The sequence below is a fragment of the Condylura cristata genome, unplaced genomic scaffold, assembly GCF_000260355.1.
Source record: "Condylura cristata isolate star-nosed mole 26May11 unplaced genomic scaffold, ConCri1.0 scaffold00020, whole genome shotgun sequence".
Classification (NCBI taxonomy): Eukaryota; Metazoa; Chordata; class Mammalia; order Eulipotyphla; family Talpidae; genus Condylura; species Condylura cristata.
In genome coordinates this window covers 18912064-18931762 of record NW_004567121.1, presented here as the reverse complement: position 1 = coordinate 18931762, position 19699 = coordinate 18912064, and the positions used below count along the sequence as shown (strand labels likewise).

At 41.7% G+C, this 19699-nt stretch overlaps 1 protein-coding gene across 1 annotated transcript in view; it reads left to right on the top strand.

Annotated features, from left to right (window-relative positions):
* The first annotated feature begins 6228 nt into the window (after window positions 1–6228).
* The window catches only part of TMEM178A (transmembrane protein 178A), a 48074-nt gene continuing 34603 nt past the window's right edge, over window positions 6229–19699 (top strand). Inside the window, exon 1 of the mRNA XM_004686271.2 lies at window positions 6229–6742. Within this exon, the coding sequence (XP_004686328.1) occupies window positions 6343–6742 (400 nt within the window). The 5' untranslated portion in view covers window positions 6229–6342. The remainder of the gene's footprint in view (window positions 6743–19699) is intronic.

Below are 19699 nucleotides of genomic sequence, written 5' to 3'. Positions count from 1 at the left end.
TGTAGCTACAGGGTGTCTTCAGTGACCCTGAGCTCTTTCATATGTCATGACCTTTACATTGGCTGTTCCCTCTGCTTTGAGTGTTCTTTCCCTGGTTCATAGGTGCTCAATAAATGTTATTTGAACAAATAAGCATAGTGGATTGCCTCTTGTACATGAATAATAGAAATATTAAGTAATGTGGGGAAAATCATGTCATTAATAATTTATTTAGCCATTTGTATTTATATTTAAATGATATGGGCTTAATCTAACTAGTCTATGGGTTTTCTAACTAGCACATTTGTATGTTTACATGAGTGCAGTAGGGAGTAGAGGGAGAATGAGTAGGAACTAGAGGAAGTCTATTTAGCCTTTGATGATCATGAATCATTAATCCTATGAAATAGATGTTGATATTCCTGTTTTCCTGAGGTAGGCAGCTATGAGGCTAGGTAACTGGCTAAGAGTGAGCAGAACGTAGTGGGTCTGAAATTTACAGGGGGGGCTAAATTGTGTTCCTCATATCCTGGTACCTTACAGCAGATACAGGTGCTAGAGGAAGGTTGAAGGTAAGAAAAAGGGAAGACGCTGAGAAACACTTTTGGTTTTGGTTCACATGGGCAGCATCACCAGCTGCTGTGAATCAGAGAGATGGGATAGCACTGTTCTATTTGATTTGGTCCTGGCTCTCAAGGAAGACCTGAATAAGCTGTATTAGACCCTGACTGCAAAGCTTGGTATCCATACACACAGAGAAGGTGGGGAATACAGTTAGGTATGACAATTAATAAGCCACCATCTGCTAAAACATCACACTGTGAGTGGGATTTAACATGGTTATGGGTTTCTTTGAAGGTTTCTTTTCTTTTCTTTTTCTTTTTTTTTTTTTTCATTTTATCCATATGTGCTTACAGGCTCCAAAAAGGAAACAGCTTAATCCAGGAATGTGATAAAGAATGGTGACATTCTGCGGTAAAATGAGAATCTTATCAGGCACCATCTATTTCAGGGTTTTTGTGGTATTTTATGGTTTCAGGTTTCTTGCTAGTGACAAGATGGCACTGCCAAGATGACTTACCACATGCGTGGGGTAGAGAAAAGCACTGCGGTAGGTGCTACTTCTAAAATTGGCTTTCGACTTTGCCCTCGACTAAGTTGACACACATACAGAAAATGTCCCTTTTGCTCTAAGGCCTAACTGAGATAGCATCTATTCTTCTAGGCTTAACCAGCAGTCTTTCCAAATGGAAATTTATCTCTCTGGCTAGGTTTCTCCTGTTGCTTTTTGTTTGCATCCTGTGATAGCCCTAGTCCCAGGCTATCTGTCTTTGTAGCCTCTAGCATTTTGATCTTCCTCCTCTATTATCTCCAGCTCCCTGAGAGCACAAGCCTTTTTTTTTTTTTTTTTGCATCTTTGCTTATTCTAGTGGGACTAGCACAGTAACTTAAATTAGAGGTGTTCTATAAATGTTGTTGAATTAAAATACTATTTTTTAGGAGAATAATTTAGATTGTTGACTTTAGCAGACTTCATTACATTATTGAACTCAACAAGTTCAATTCAGTTATTTGCAGAATGGACATATTATAGATCAAACATACATCTGACACCTTACATAAATGCCATGGTAAAAGAAACCTCCACTCTTTATAAAAACCAGGGCATGGTTTTGGTTAAATTGCATAGTCTAAAATCTGTGCAGTTTAAATATTTGAGATGAGAGAGAATATTGCTTTTGGTCTCAGCACTGGAGCAAAAGGGTGAAAGCCTTTTGAAAGAGTGTTCATGGTTAGTTTAGCATAGATATGTCAATAAATCTTTGGATTTACTGAGGATAATTGGAGATTTGTTTATAAATGTGAACACTTTTATAAAGAAATGTTTTTTAAAAGAACTTCCTGACTGTGAAAAGAAATATGATGAAAGCTATAAAGCACATAGATATGCTTAGAGAAGGCAAAAGTATTTTGTTTTCTAAATATTTAAAAATGGTCAAACACCAGTAGGAATGCTTAAATGGTACAGAAATACCAACAGTAACAAAGAATGATTCTAGAGTAATATATTGTACATGATTCTCTAACCCAGAAAAGAGAGTTGGATGTTGAAATAACCATTGAAGAAGGTGCATTTGACACCAGTCTGGTATAAACTGGGGTGTTCCTGAAACCATGGGGGTGAAGGAGGAAACTGTAATAATAATCCAGCTGTGAGGTGAGAGAAGCAGAGTGATAGCAAGTGATAGAACTGAAAAGCAAGGGCTGATATTAAAGGTATTTCAAAGGAAAAATTCCCACTGCTTTGTGAATGTGATAGATGAGTCAAAAATATTGAGTCTGAGAGATGTGTATGACTTGTCAACAAGAAAAACAGAGCGAGAGAGGGAGAGGGGGAGAAAGGAAGGGCAGTGTGACTCCGTGGACATAGAAGCGTTACATTACTTTTGGACATGGTAAGTTCAACAACACAGTGAACCCAGGTCGAAATGCTTTGCTCCACCCCTGTCACTTTAGGACACTGCTGTTCTGTGAGGGACGCATTGGGGATCTGGAGATGACACAGAGACATTTAAAACAAATGAAGAATAGGGCCCTTCCTGGTGGTGCAGCAGGTTAAAGTGCAGCACTAAGAAGCTAAAGCCACACTTCAGCGTCAATTCAATCCCTGCCCTGGAGGTGACCACATGGCGTGGCAGACCTCACATGACCTGCCCACTGCTCCCCTCAGAAGTGTATTTTGTCAGTTGGCCTGTTCTCTCCCCAATCTGTCTGGTGCCCCTGCACCTCTGGCCTGTACCCCAGTTCTGTATGCATAAATAAATCTTATATAAAAATGATTTTATGAATACAATTCTCCAGTGGAAAAATGGGATAAAAATATATGAATTACCTTTAAAAATCACAGTGTGAGGCCCGTCCTGGTGCTGCAGTGGTTACAGCACAGCACTATGAAGTTATCTGAAGCCACTGCAGCACAAGTTCAATTCCTACCAGGGAGGTGACCCACATGGTGCGGCAGACCTCTCCAGACCTGCCCACTGTTCCCCTCAGCCGTGTATTTCAGTAGATCTACCTGTCCTACTCCCCACTCTTCTCTGGTGAATCCTCTCACTGTGCCTGTACCCCAGACCTGTATGCATAAGTAAATACATCTTAAAAAAAAAAATAAAAAACAAGTGAAGAACAACTTAAGATGAAAGTGTTGAGGCCACAGTACAACCACACCTGAGACCAGCCTCAGTGTTCTTGAAGGATATTTTATTTTCTATCATTTTGATTCCCTGCCAGGTTAAATACCTCCAGACTTGGCTGTGTTCAGCTTTGCTTTCAGTTTCTGCTCCTCGCAAGTACTTAGCTCTTAGTCGGGCATTAATTAGAACATGCAACCTCTATGATTTAAAAAAAAAAAAACGTAGGAAAAGCTCTTTTTTTACATGGCCCAAAATATAGAAGCTTGCAAATTTGTGAGACAGACATATAAATGAAAGAGTTACAGTCTGATTATAGTGCCAACATCTTTGATATAATCTCCTTGGTAAAGCTTAACTCATCCTTTGAGCAGTCACTCTCTGAGTAGCTTTTGGTTGTCCACCATGCCTTGTTCTTATTTCTACTAGAGCACATAGACTGAGTCTGTGCGTCCTGAAGTTGGGAGTCATTTATTCAGCTTTGTATCCCCCTCTCTCATAACAGAGTGCTGACTAATGGGTGATCGTTCCTCGTTGGAAATATCCAAGGGGAAATTTTAAGAACATGGATGGAGCCATGTGCAGTTGCTGTAGCAAAACCTGTGTCTACATCATATGTCACCTCCCTGCGCCTGTCTTGGGTGCTGCCAGGCGGAGGCAGTGCTCCCACTGCACACAGCTGGCCCATATTTGTAATGGGTGACATTTTTTATGAAAGACTGTCAAGGACAATCCATCATATGGTGACCTTTGGATTATATGCTGAGACTCATCTTAAACATAGACATACATACTTTAAGGATAATGCTTCTTTCTAAGAAGGGCGTGATCAAAGAGTTCTGGCTAGGAAAAGGAGGCAGAAACATTATGTTCTTTTACATTACATAGAAGTGCCTGAAAAAGAGATTTTCTTGTGTCTGTTCCAGTGGGAGGCAGGGTGATTGTGTGAAGATAATCAAGTGACACTGAAATGTGGTGGAATAGTTCTTTCATTCATTCATTTTTTCATCAGTGTTTGAAAGAGGGCAAGGAATTGCTAAAGGTTTGATTCCCCTCCTTGGGACTTGGAAGGTTTGTAATAACTTAATCTCAAGAGCCTTTTAAAAAAAAAAAAAATGAAAGGATGAATGACAAGTTGAGTGAATTTCAGATGTCAACTGCAAGCTCACAGTTAATGGTATTCTCTCTGTGTATCCATAAAGATCTAGGATTTTACACATATTATAGAGTATAAATAAAAGAAGGCTTCTAAGTCTCATCATTTTTGTGTAAATCCAGATAAGACTCCTTTGATGAGCTTAATGTTTCCTGTTAAGGAAAAGCTTATAGGTGAGAGGAACACTAAAATTATAATTCTTTGTCTTCCTTAATTAGACTAGAGCTCACCATAGAACTTGCTGAAGCTATGAGAAAATCCAAGCAATAATTCACATTGTCAGGTCAGCAGAAATGGGCTCTGGGTCCAGTACCACTGAAAGATTTGCTTAAGTGATCTATCTGTGAACGGAGCAGCTCAGAAGAGCTGCACAGTCTTCAGTGGAAATACACCCTCTGGAGATGCAAACGATGATGAAAATAAATCCCAGCAAGATTCTTATATCACCTTTACAGATGTCATTCCTGAGGAAATATATAAATCACATTAATACCAATTGATGTGGGACACTAATTAATAAGTCCCATTAAATTGTGAAGTAATGACATTTAGCATCTAATGAGTGCCTCATAATCTCTTGATCATTAATATTTCATAGCATAGGAACACTGGAATTGGCATCCATGGATGCATGCAGTGTGGTTTTGTGTCCCTGACATGGCCCCAAGGGCATTAGGTGACACAAGGGTATTGTAACTCTGTTGTAAGACTCTCACAACATAAACAATTAACTCTTTCAATACCTGGGTCCTAACGTTTCATTTTTGAAAATGTGGACTTCCTGCAACTCTCCTAATTAACATCTGCGACCGCTGAGCATCCCACCAGAGCAGAAACCAGCTGAGAAGTTGGCTTTGGTTGCAGCATTGCTTTGTTGTTGAGTCAGTCCTGCCAGAAACTTGCAGGAGAGGAAAGTAATAAATTGTTTACTTTGATTTATAACTGGGGGCTTTCTTTATTCACCTCACAAAGCAGGTGCCATTGCAAGGACTTATTGATCCTAAGCTCTTGTAGAAATCCTGGAGGCTGTCACACTGGAGGTAAAGGAAGGTGGTTTAGGAAAAAGAAGTCCTTCTCTGAGCTGGCTGAAGGGAAGAGGGAGAACATTCTCTGGCCCTCGCGTTCAGTCCTTCCGGGGATATTTGGTGGTGCCTAGAGCAGCAAGGAGGCTTAGATGTTGCAATGAGTCAGTGAGAGGCAGAGAGTATCAGAGGGAGCTGCTAGTGGTTCTAGCAGGCTGCATCTTTTAGGCAGGAGGAAGGGTTTTCAGCTCCAGATCAAGTGTCTGAAGAATTAAATGTTATCACGCAGCCGACCTGGATGGGATTTGCTTCTGGGTACAAAACGGGACACTGATCAAACTCCACCTGGATAAGTGACAAGACCGAGTCTGATGTCAAGTCCTAGGAGGGGAGAGGACGCTAGGTGGTGTGTTCTGGGGTGGGTGCAGAGAAGCGCTGAGTCCAGGGCAGGGTTGATAAAGGGACGCAGAGCCAAAAATTGTAGGGGCAAAATAAATGGGGAAAAGCGAGGCAGAGCTGAAGAAAAGTAAGTGTGAAGTAGGGAGAGGGTTAAGGGGAGAAAGGACAGTCGGGGAGAAAGGACGGTCGGGGAGAAAGGACGGTCGGCGAGAAAAGTGAAGGTGGAGAGGAGGGAGGATTAAAAGGGGAAAGGGGGATCGCTGGAGGTTGGGCCGAAGATTAGTGCGAGAGGTGGGGTGCAGGTGAGGGAGTGAACGAGCGAGGGGGTGCAGAGTGCGACGAGGGGGCTGGAGAGGAGGGGGGCAAGAAAGTGAGAGCCGCACAGGCGAGGGCGAGCAGACTGGGGGTCGGGGAGCGGCGGGAGGGCGGGAGCGGGGAGAGATAGGGACCCGGGAGCGGAGCGGGGAGGCCGCGGGAGGGAGGTGGGGGGCAGGTGGGGAGAGCGGGAGGGAGCGCGGAGGAGAGCCGAGGCCAAGTGCATTGTGTCTGGCGGCGGCGCGCGAGCCCACCGGCGGCTGCGGCGGGGCGGGAAGCCATGGAGCCGCGGGCGCTCGTCACGGCGCTCAGCCTCGGCCTCAGCCTCTGCTCCCTGGGGCTGCTCGTCACGGCCATCTTCACCGACCACTGGTACGAGACCGACCCCCGGCGCCACAAGGAGAGCTGCGAGCGCAGCCGCGCTGGCGCCGACCCCCCGGACCAGAAGAACCGCCTGATGCCGCTGTCGCACCTGCCGCTGCGGGACTCGCCCCCTTTGGGGCGCCGGCTGCTCCCGGGCGGCCCCGGACGCACGGACCCCGAGTCCTGGCGCTCGCTGCTGGGGCTTGGCGGGCTGGACGCCGAGTGCGGCCGGCCGCTCTTCGCCACCTACTCGGGCCTCTGGAGGAAGTGCTACTTCCTGGGCATCGACCGGGACATTGACACCCTCATCCTGAAAGGTGAGCGGCGGGCGCGCCCCGCGTTCGGGGCGCCGGCGCGGGGAGCGCAGCCCGCGGCTCCCCAGGGGCGCGCGGGTCCCCACGGCCGCCTCCCCGTCGCGGCCCCGCGCTCCGCTCCCGGCACATTCTTTTATCCTTCCCAGCCACTTCCTTTCTTTATCTCTTTCCCTTTATCCCTCCACCCCATCCCTTCTTTCTCTCTGGTCTTTCTTTCTAAGACTCTTCTTTCTTCCTCAACCTGTTCTTCCTATTCCTCTCTTATCTCAAGTCTGTGTTTCACCCAGGCTTCCCCCCACCCCCCTTCTTTTTTCATTCCAACCCGCTCTCCTCCCCTGGTCTTTCGCTGTCTTTGTACACCTGCCTGACTTGGAATGCTTGTGGATTTTCTTGACGCTGCTCCCCAGGAGGGCGACAGTCAGAAAGACCTGACCTTTCCCCATCCAGCTCCTTCCCTCAAGTTGTGTTTCCTTTTAGGGATATCTTTAGAAGGAAAGTGGTGCAAGCCTTAGAAGAGGGGGAAAGGGGTTTTCTCTTGTATTGTGTTGATACCGGTATTAAACTGATGCGGTCATTCTAGCCTGGCCAGAGCTGAGGAGGCCGGAGGAACTCCAAGTGCAGGGTGTCTGTGGATTAGATCTCAAGATGCCATTAATTCATTGATGGACTTAGCTGAATGCAAATAGCACATCTATTTCCCACGCCACCCTCCCCCCCACACCTTTACCACCTTTGCGGTGCTGCTCTGGTCTAGGCACTTGGGGTTAAGGAGGGTGGGAACTCGCCTAAGCCCTTTAAAGTATAGCATTCTGGGTTGTCACTACATAATCACTCTCTGGGGTCTGTCACTTCTCATAAGGTTGTTTTGTTGGTGGTGGTGTGTTATTTGGCACTGAGTTGTAGATCATCAATTTGCTCTTCTGAAATCTATGCAGACCTGACTCCCATGCGGGTAATAGATTGATTTCCTTTTTAAAAATCTCATTTATATAGAAATATTCAATGTAACAATCCTATCTGTGAAGCTCCTTCTTTCAGAACTCTGCAGTTAATATACATTCCTTTCCTCTGAGATGAAAAAAAAAAAAAGACCCTTCTTTCCCTTGTATTCATTATTGCAGAAAAAGTCTTATAGTGAAACATTTTAATACTTAGTAGCCATTTAGGAAGCAAATGAACAGATTTTTGTGGAATTTCAATTTAAATGGAATTACACAGAAAAGAGGGGGTTAATAACATTTTGGCCTTTAGAGTCTTGTTAGTTGGCATATTCTTCATTTCTCAAACATGTCAACTTCCTTCTCCCCATGGCTAACTCAGCTGGGGACTGCCATCTGAAATCTGTCTGAGTATGGAAGGACTCCAGGCTTATGGGGGGCACAGATACAGTAACCTGGTTTTGGGAAGTATGCCTTTTTCTTTCTTCTCCTAACTTGCATCCAAATCTGATTTCTCCTCATGAAGATGCTGCATAATTAATTTTGATAGTAGCATAGGACATGAACAAACTGTAAAAGCTGAATTTGGAGGCTCAGTTATGGAATGTTCATTTAGGCAAGGCAATTTTGAAAGCTAAGCAGTGTCGTCTGTCTTTGGAAATGACAGAGCTGCATTTCCTTACATTCTTTCTATGGCTAGAGTATTTGATTGCATGTAAATTGGATAGAGAATAATGTCTGAAGCAGCAAGGCAGAGTTCAGCCCAGCCACAGGAGAAGAACATTCTCCACCTCTGGGAGTTCCAGGGCTGATGGAGGTGCCCAGCGCCTGAGTAGTCCAGAATCCTAGAAATGGAAGGAATGCTAGAGGACACTAAAGCCAACCTCCCACCTACTGCTCTAACTCCATTTTTCTATAGTCTTTCTGTCAAATAGTTGTCTAGTCTAGTGGCTCCATAAGACAGGATTCACATACTAGAAAAAAGAACATTTTTTTCTAGTCTGTGCACATGTTTTAGATCAAAACAACCTCAGATTTGTACTATTGGATGTGTTTGGGCAATCCTTTATATGGAACACTTAAGAGCTCTAGGTGCATTCAGAAGACACTTATTGGCATATCCGCCAACAAGTCTCCAAACCTCCTTGCACTGGTATTCAGCCTCCTCATCTATGGTCTAAGGAAGGCTTTAAGGAATTTTGTAGTTCTGACATCTGTCATTGCTGTAATAATAACAATGTAAATTTAGCTTCCTAGGAAGTTAATAAGCTGGCATTATTAAGACATGAAGAATTTGGAGAAAATGACAGATATTGGTACATTATAAGATGATAATTTATTTGGAAGAAGGCCCAAAGTGCCTCAAGTACTTTTAACAGTGCTACAACCCTACCTTGGGCTAATTCGTAACTCTCTTCTGGACCTCCATTTCATCATCTGGGAAATGAATGGGTGAAATGAGCAACTAGAAAGTTTTGGCACTGGTGTTAGGTAAACCTTTGTTTTGGCACCTGACGTTAGTGGCTGTGGTATGAATTTCTTAAGTGAGTCACTTAAGAAACTAGAGATTGACATTACATCAAATCAAAAAATTTGAATAACTAGAGTCCCAAGTTCCATTCTTATTTTTTTTTTTTTACTGAATTGCACTGTTTGATTCTTAAGAGTTAGACATTTTGATTATAGAAATGAAGAAAAGTTGACTTAAATTAGACAGTGGGAAGGGTTGGGAAAGAGGCACAAGAACTGTAGCATATTTGATGAGCTTTGAGAGAAAAAGAGGTTAGTCTTTCTTCACAGGGACAAAGAGGACAAAGTCAGGTGGCAGCTGTAGAGTGGAGAATGCTGGGTTGAACCTCCTGGAAGCATTACTAGAGGCCAGACGAATATTGCTGAGAGATGTAGAGGAGATGGAACCATTCATGTGGGTAATGAGAGAAATGAAATGTCCAGTATTCATCTCTATGAGAAATAACATGACCACAAAAGTTGATCTCAGTGGGAGAAGTACTTGGGAAAACCATCCCAATCTGATTCTTTTTCTCTCATGAAGATTATATATCCCAGAGTGACCCTAAAAGGTCCTGATTGGACATCCAACCATGACATTCCAACCAGGATCTTCAATTAGAATGGAGGTAAATCTATTGATTAACCCATTTAGAACCAGGTCTAGAATCCTCTGCTGATGTACCAGGCTGACAAAGGATGATTTCACCAACACCTTCTGAGTACAGTTGTTTTTTCATCAGGAAGGCTTCTTACTAGCATTGTATTGACTAATCCACATTTTACATACTTACCCTCTAGGATATCATGGGAACTTATAAATACTTTAGAGATAGTAGGTTCACACTCTATTTTTATGATTGATTATCCAATATGATAAGTGGCCATTGAAAGCCCATTACATAGAAGATAATATTAGGAAGATTTTGGCTACACAGATGAAAGTTCTTTTGCATTTGAGTTAGTAAATTGACTTAAACTGTTCTTCCACATAGTGCTTCTTGTAGCTAACTTTTGATGCTGGGGAAACTTTGCTGGGAAAAGTAAGGTCTGTCTTTGATTAAAATGTGAATGAAGTTGTCCTCGGACCAGCTAAAGGAGAACTGGACTTGTTAGGGGAGTCTTGTGTTAAAAAACTTGAGAGAATGAACTTTAAGGATAGGGCCTCAGGCTCTTCTGTGCCACTGGGAGTGTCCTGGGTTAGAAAGATGCCATTCTATGTAAAAATCACAGAAAACAAGTAAGGCAGGTAGGCAATGCATAGATATGTCAGAAACCTAGGAAATGAGAGGAGGTGACCTAGGGATAGGTTCCTCTTTCATTCATTCCTCCATTTACGCACTGAACAAATATTTCTTATGTGTCAGGTATTGTTTCAGGTATAGAATATATAGTGGTGAACAAAATGGATAAAAATGCCTAACATCATTGATATGATGAGCTTTGATATCAAGTAGATGAGTTATTTGGTGGCAGATGATATAGTAACAGCACTTAGTAGATTATGAGAAGAGTTCCTGACTAGAGCAGAGCCTAAGAGCACTTTGGGAAGGCAGGTAAGGGAAAAGTGCAGTGTACAGTGATGAGTGCTGAATCCTTTGTGCAAAGCCCAACTATTCTAAGTGTGATTCTTACATTTCACCATTAGATGAACATTAAAGTAGGAAACCAGATGGAAGGAGACTCAGTTGGAAACATTATATAATGCCTATTTTAGTTACTGAAAACACTAACTTCAGTAAATAAACATTGATGGGACTTATGAATACATTATGTGGGACTTTGGAGAAATTAAATTTGGAGAGAAATTAGTCATTGAGATTATTGCAAAAGTTCCAACTGTTCTGCTAGCCTTAACATCAATATTTTTTATTTTTAATTAACATTTTTTCATTAAAAGCAACATTACTTTTCAAGTATATGTACCTTGTTTATGTAAATCAAATTTTAATGTTACATATTGCCTGTAATAAAAGGAAATTCATATTGTAGTGTTTTGTTTTTATGAACTTAAAAAGTGATGGAATTTCAGAAATATGAGAATTATTCTGTGTGCATAAAGGTAACGTGTATAAATCACCTGGGATTGAATTCTTGAAACTTGAAATAAAACATGTCCTTGTGGTTTCAGAAGCATTTTTCCTTTAATGAGATAAACAGAGATATCAAAGGCTGTGGGACATAAATACTTTGTCATTTTACTCTCTGCAAGAAAAAGAAAGTAGAATTGGGAGGATTCATTGGGTCTGCTCTTCACTCTGCTAATGATTTATCTGTTTCCTCTGTTGCTTATTTTCCAAGAAATTAATAGTCTGTACAGGACCCACCAAGTTCTACCTGCCACAGAAATAGATTGATGATTTTCTTCAGCTCATTTGTAGACCAAAGTATCATTTTTTATTAGAATAATTATCTCCCAAGAGCAGATATATCTAGGAAAGCTGAGAGGCTAGCACTGTTCCTCTTCCCTGACCCGTTAGTCCAGAGTATGCTCAGACCTTCTTTTGGACCAGAGGATGCTGCTCAGTTTATGGGGTGCTGGGATATCATTAAAACTTCCTTGTTCTTTCTTTAATTCTTCAGGCAAGTGGTCTCCAAAATTGTGAGCATCACTCTATATAATTGATACTTATTTTTCTTGAAATTATGTGCATGAACTGGAATAACATGTACACCCCATAACGCAGATGAAGTTAAATTCTAAAAGGATATGGTGATAAATAGATATAAATAGAAGTTTGACTGTTTCACCCCACTTTACAAAGTCTTATTTACATCTCCCCTGCCATGTACACACTCACCTGTGTTGGTGCTCATTATCAGAGACAAGTTCCTCACCTGGGCCAAGGAAGGCGTGATTTCTCCTAGCATGGTGGAAGTTTACGATAGGTCTCCCACTGCAATGTTATATAACAGACATTCAGCTTGCACAGAGAAGCAAAGAAGAGTCATTTTATTTTAGTATCTTTCATGACATTAAATGACTCCTTGTGATGAAACAGTTGCCATCTCATACCACAAAACTCCTAATGACTAGATTTGTACTTCTGTCCCACACTGTTTTGAGGTTGAATAGCGCCAAGTGTGCAGCTCTGGGTTTCAACACATTCAATGGCTAATACTTCTGAAGGTTGTTGTGAACCAAAATTAAATTCTTACTTCCAATTCTGCTATCAGAAAAAGATACTTTTTTCCATTCTCTGTGTCAGCACACAGGAATTATATTTTCAAAGTAATTTATAAACATACAAATGGGTGATACTTTAAATAGTTTGTGATCAGAATTGCCGGAATCAGTGACATTTCTGTCCACCATGGATAACATTTGACAATGGCCCTGAGGGGAAAGAGGAGAGTTTTTGCTATGTCTTAGGAAGTTCACATTCAATTATACCCAAGTCACTGTGATTTTGTTTTCCTTAGCTACTGATTTTTCTTCTTCAGAGCTCAAAAAGAGCCCTCACACCCCATCAGACAAACTGCTTCTAATTGCAAGTGTTCTTGATTGCCATAGAAGATAAGCTTTTGTTGGGGGAGCATGTGGATATTCCATTTCATTGAGGGGTAACTGAGACTCCCAGGGCCAATGCTAAATGAGAGATCATGAGGAGTGGGAACATTGAAGGCATGTAGGTGAGTCATAGATTTTCTCAGCAGCTACCAACAATGAACTCTGCTTTTATCTCTGTGCATGCTCGCTGTTCGGTATGCTCCAGATTACTGACCTTTGCCAAGCAAGTCATGACCTTGGATTTGCTGTTTTCTTATTCCCTGACCCACCTGTCTTGTAGGTGGTAGCCTTATCTTTCAGAGTGATTGCACTCTTCCTCTTTGATATACAGTGTGGATTTCTGGGGCCCATTTTTGTATTATTTGCTGATTAAAGAATAAAAGTCACCAGATTTGGTCATCCTCATTCCTCACCTTTTTATATTAACAGCAGGTGAAAAGGAAAAAAATTGAAAACAAACTGGAAGATCGGCAAATAACACAAATATCAAATGTGTCTCTCTTGAAGTAAAACAAAGCTTAGTATTTGGGGGATTTTTCAGGTAAGATCAACTTAACCGTGTTAATTGACTCAGGGTTAAAAAAATTTGTTCAGCAGTTACTTTTTAAATAAATGCCATTTGATATGTTTGAAGCTTTGCACAATTGGTTTTTATTATTTTATACTTATACTCAGGCATTTGTGAATAGAAAATGGACTTTATCTTCAAAACCTGGTAAAGTGCTTGGCAGATTTTTTTTTTTTTTTTGCTTTCTTATACTGTTTCCCTGTGGTTACAAGTGATTGCTGTGACTAATCTGTTTTATTGCAAGTTTTAACTAAAAGGATGTAACTGAACTTCTTGGACCATGAGAGTCTGCAGCGCTGTCATGAAGCTGACGGCCTTTGTTTGCTGCAGAGTAACGGGAAACTGCATGCTGCACTCCATCTTTCTTGTAACTCAGCCAGATAAGCTGATTGCAGACCAAACAATAATGTCATGGGGACACCCATCAGGGAATGCATTAGCAAGTGAAGAAAGGGGAACAATGCAAACCATATTTTAGTTTCCGTTATCTTGAATTACTGAGGACACACTGAATTAATTTCTGTAACTTGCTGGATGTCCCGCAGTGTTCAGACTTTTTAATATTTTGTTCCTAAGTAAAAATCAATCAACTCATTTCTCCTCTAAGGACCTAAAGAGTAGAATATGTTCCCTTTTGGTTTCGCTAAGTTATTTGACATTATGCAGATAGACAGGGTAGAAACTCCAGAAATAAAAGTGAGGAACTCTGCGTGTACAGATAATTCCAGAAGGCTTACTTCTCTTTTTAAAACACTCAAAAGCAAGTCAACACTGATGTTTCCATCTGCCACATCAATAAGCACTGACTTGCAAACTTAGGGTCTGTGGCAGTGGAATAGGCAAGGTTGAGGGAATAGGGTAGGGAGTGGGAGGTGATAAAGTTCCATTTTAAGGAATTTCTATTTGGTGTAAGGGGTATGAGCATCTGCTTCACTCAACAACCAGTCAACAAATATTACTAAATGATGGAAAAGAAGTGGACCTGGGTGGTGCTCTGTCCTCACCTTGTGGGGTTGAGCTTTCCCTAGGCTCACTCAGAACAGTGAGGAGGGGTCTTGAGTAGCGGTGAGTAGCTGTTGGTTAATTTGAATCGAATGCCATTTCTTAAGGTCTCACAGTTTTGAAACTATTACAGTTATGTTTACAGGTGTCTTGGGATTTCGAACATGTTCATCTGTTTAGAGGTACTGGTGGCACTCAGTGAAGTTATCCTAAGAAACAACAGATCACTTGCAAGTGATTGAAAATTATGAGACAGATCATCAGTATGATAGTTTGACTTAGAAGAAGATAAACTGTCGTAGGGAAATTTTAAAACACTAACGGCAGTTGGAATAATCGAGTCAAGGTCGTTAGGAGCTTAGCAAGGCCATTTTTGTTTTATGACTGATGCTTACAAATCACTTACTCCAGGTGACATAATCCTTAGCATCCAACATATTGTAGAAAACTTTGGTGTTCAGACAATGTAAGTACTGGAAGAAGCAAACTAACACTAGCTAACAAGTACTGAAAAAATAGTTTGAACTAAAGCGTGTCAGGAAAAGTGACAGTGACTGCAAACATGAATGTGTCTGAACAATACTATCTTTTTGTTCAGGTGTTCGTGACAAACAAAACAAACCATTTCCTATTCAGCAGTCATAGCCAGTCGGAAGATGTTTGCTGAAGAAGCCATCAAAGTCGTGTTGTATTTTCTTCCTTTCTTTCTCAAGGGTTACCTATTCTTTCTGAAAGAAACTCAAATTGGTAAGAGGAAAATGAGTGAACACATGTAGAGTCAAAGCTTCATAGAGCTGAAAAGAACTTGGCGCTGTGAGCCTCTTCTGAGCTTTACACTGTGATGTGGCAATGGATGATTTCCACAGACTCTTGGCAGTGACGGGCTTTCTTGGTTTTCCACTTCTGATTCCCTCCTTTTGTCTAAAAGTATATTATAGGCTACACCCATGGGGGGGGGAGGTGGCATCAACATATTCTCAAATCAGTTTCGATTTATAAAGCAGAGTTTATTGTCTGGACAGGGTAGGCTCTTTGATGTTGTGTGAAGAGGCTTAGGCATTGAGTCTGACTGGGAGTGGGTGGAGATTTTATCCAAGTTGTGTATTTTTTAGGGAAGGGCATTGGAAGGGGGAGCTGATGGATATGGTGTGCATGGCTGTTTCAGAACTGCCAGTGTGCAGCCCCTCTGCTGATTTAGAAATTGAAAGCTGATAAACAACTCATTATCTATTAGTCCTAGGACCTGTCTCAGCACATCTTATTTGGGAAAGTTAATAAAATGACAAAAGAAATCATAAAAGGTCACAGTTTTGTATGCCCTCCAAATATGACAGCGTTATTGAAATAAATCTGTTGGAGAGCCCCTGAGAGGCATTACATTTGTGTGATGCCTATTCTAACCCTCACATATAGATGATTCTGCAGCAATATTTGATTACACCATGGGGGAAATTGAGTACTTCTTAATAATATGCCCCACATTTTCATTTTTGAAATTTGTGGCATGGGTGTTTTTATAGCATGTTTTATCCTTGGCCTAGTCTATTTGTAGGTCACAATGGCATGTATATATATATATGTGTGTGTGTGTGTGTGTGTGTGTGTGTGTGTGTATTTCTTCTATCATTTTCTGGAGTTGTTTTTGTGTCTGAAAAAGTCAGGTATATGTAGCATATGTAGCAACATTTTGATTAGGTAATATAACCCAATGGTTGTGGGTTTAATTTTTACAAAGGCAATTTTAATGAATTGTTGCATAAACATCTACCATGGTAGGTAGGTTTATCAGTTAAGGGCCTTTTGATGCCCTTATTGACAAGGTTTAACCTACCAGGAAAATGTGTTTCTCTTATAAGAAGTTCGCACTGGCCTGGTTAATTAAAGATTCAGTGCTGTTGAGCTTCAATGGTCCCAACATGGCTCACTTTGCCTTTAGGCTTCTCTTTCTGGTCACCGCAGGGCCAAGAGTCACTTTCTCACACCACAACAGTTCAAAGGCTGGGAAGCAAGAGAGGGCATCTCCCTTTTTAATGAACTTTTTTTTTTACAATGTCACTTACCAGAAGTCTTCCCGCAGACATACTATAGGCCTCATTAGTTAGAGACATGTCACATGATTGCTCTAAACCAATCCCCAGAAAGTGGGGTGGGATTATCGTGATTTCTTCTGGCCCACCATACTACCCCCAAGTCCCCACCCAGAGGCTGGGAAAGGACTCAGTCTCCCCAACAAGCTCTTGGCTGCCTGACACTGGACAAAATCTGGGTGTGTTAGCCCAGGAAGAGTGGCTGTCGTGTATACAACCTTAGTGCAGGCCACAGCAGGGAAATCCAAATGGCAGCCCCCTCCCGCCTGCTGTCACTCCTGAGCTGGAGCAGCTGAGAGGAGAATCCAGGTTCCTGCCAGCATTTCCAGATCTACTGTGTCCTCTCTCCACATCCTGCCCTGATGGGCACAATGAAAGAAAGTCCTCTTTCCTCTCCACTCCCGTAGTTTCTCTGACTAGGACCCTACAAGTTAGACTGACAAAAGACAAGAAAATAACAAGTTCTGAAAAATGTGTTTCATGCATGCGCCGGAGCATTCAGAGATGAGTGACTCCAAATGGTGGATACCCCTTGGGCTTAAATAGCATCTAAAGAAAAGAACAATCAGCTTTTAGAAAAGTGACAGGATGAAAGAAAAGGATTTTAGGTTTTTAGGGTTGGCAAATTGTGGGAAGTGCAATATATGAGGAAAATTGTTGCAGGTGAGGGGCTAGTTTGAGTAATTTTTAAAAAATGTAAATTCCTGTAGCTCCTTCTCCAGGCTGGTGAGGGTCTAGACTTGTCTCCAGTGATTAACTTCTGTCCTCTGTGGTCAAGGGAAGGGACAGTAGGGGGCACCTTTATAAATGTATGTCCTGCTTTTAGGCATACAGGTGTGCAGAGAACTTTTCTTATACCTACTTCTTCTCTGCTGCCTTCAGCTCAACATAATCCATATCCCACATGGCCTATTTTGGAGTGGCATATTCTGTTACCTTTTATGGGTTGTGAAAGTAGGGTGCTTTGATTTTTGAATGATTGTAATTCTTCAATCTCCAGTGACCCAGAGACTGCATGACTATTTCTAAGGAGGCTTATTTATAATTGCACTTTTAAAAGTGAAATGTAACATGTTCAAGACTGTGCATTTTAGGGCATATTGACATACTCTAAGATGGGATAGTACAGTTGCTGTAACTTTAGTGCGCACTGGATTGGTGAGGTCAGTGTTTCAGTGCTTTCCAAATGCATAACCATCATCTCTCACCCCCATCCCTGCCCCCAAAGAAAGTGCAGTGCACCCCAGAGACAACTTTATGTAGATCGTTATTCTGACCCTGTCCCATCCACACCACCAAACCCTAAGCCAGAATGCTTTATCAAATCTCTTTACCCCACACTAGGACTTGTTTTAATTTCTTGGAGGTAAACAGCAGCAACAAAAGGATAGTTCCTTTCCATCCCTTGCAAAAATCCTTGACCAGTGTTACAACTTTTAAGGCATTTTTAACTATAACAACTTTGAGAAAAGAAGTAGCAAACGGCTCTGCTATTGTTGTGTCCTGAGGTGCTGAGAGAGGCATATATTCAAACTTTGAGAAATGAACCAATTCTTACTTGAAGAAAAGCCACTTTACTTGTGTCTGTATTGGGCTTGAATCATGCTTGAAATTTCTGTTAAGAATTGTTTGCTTTTGAAATAACAAACCTGGAAGGTTTAGTGGTGCATGAATCTGCTGGGATGAGAGGAATGGAGCAGGAGCGCGTGTGTTAAGATGAAACCCAGTATCTTGTATCTGGGCACGAATGTTACCTCAGCAGGACTGTTTCTGCCAAACCACTTGCGTGGACCTTGAGTCTCCAGGTGGAGCTGCTATACTCCTGTTGGACCTTTCATTTGAAACCAAAAGCCCATTTCTTAAAGCTTAATAGCATTCTAATGCAAGAATTACAAGTAAGAAAACAATCTGAACTGCTACAGATGGGCTGAGCTAGCAGGATTTTAGTGCAGAAGCCTCAGAGGATGGTGTAGAGCCACGAGGTATGTGGGTGGACATATATTTGGACCACCAGATTGCACGCCAATTCCTAGGTTCAAAAAGAAAAAAAGAAAGCGAACAGGCAGGAAGTAAAAAAGAAAGAAAAGAAAGAAGGAGCAAATGAGCAGCTGTTTGGTGGGCCTTTGGGGGACCATCTCTATGGGTCTGAGTTCTTTACATAGCTATTAAGTAGCCTTATCCTTCTGAAATATAATCTCATCATGTCTTTCCTTTGATTAAAAATTCTATCTGAATCAGTTGAACACAGCATTTACCAAATGATTCAGCAATTCCACTCCTAAGAGTACCTAGAAGAATTTAAAACAAAAATTCAAACAAAATATAGGAATGTTCACAGCAGCAATATTTTTAAAATATTTATTTTATTTATGCATATAAGAACTGGGGTGTAGGTCAGAGGTACGGGGTGGGGTGAGAGACTCACCAGGGACACAATGGGGAGCAGAGCAGACAATCTACTGAAATACACTGCTGAGGAGAGCTGTGGGTGAGACAGGAGAGGTCTGCTGTGCCATGTGGGTTGGCTCTCTGGCTGGGGTTCATATGCACGCTCATGCTACATTGGCTGGTGATACTAGGGCTGAGACTTTAACCCCTGTGCCAACAGGGTGGTCCCCCACAGCAGCACTATTAACATTACCCAAAATGTAGATACAACCCAAATGCCCATCAACTAATGACATAAACAAATGTCATATAAGGATAGCATGGAACATTATTCAGCCATAAACGAGCTGTGCTGGACCTGCTACAACAGATGAACCACGAAAACATTATGCGAAGTGAAAGAAGCCAGACCCAAAATACAGTGTCTTGTATGAGTCCATCTTCGTGAAATGCAAATCTGTTTAGCCTATTCTGACCTATGCTATATGGAACTAAGGAAAAATAGGAAATAAGAAGGGAAGAATGGTTAGTGACTGCTTCTTAGGCACAGATTTTCTTTTGGGTTTGTGAAAATAGTGGAAATGGCTGCATACTGTGCTATGCGAAACCGAATCATGTACTTTAGATGCTTAAAAAAATTATAGTTTCCATTACCCACAGCTATAGTCTTGACAGGTTAGGGAAAAAAACCTTCACCATGTGTTTCTAACTACCTGTTTGGTTGTGTACATAGCCACTTCGCCATGAAACGTTGGACTAGGTTATACCAGACCGTTTGCTTATTCCTGCAATACATGTACCCTTCACTCCGTCATGGAAATCCTATTTCCTCTGCCTGAAATACCTTTCCCTCTTGTCCTTCTAGGCATGCTTTCTTGAAAACTTAGTGCCATTATTATTTCCTTTCTCTTTTTTTTTTTTTAAACTCTTCCCTTAGCAGCTCATTCCCTGCAGAAT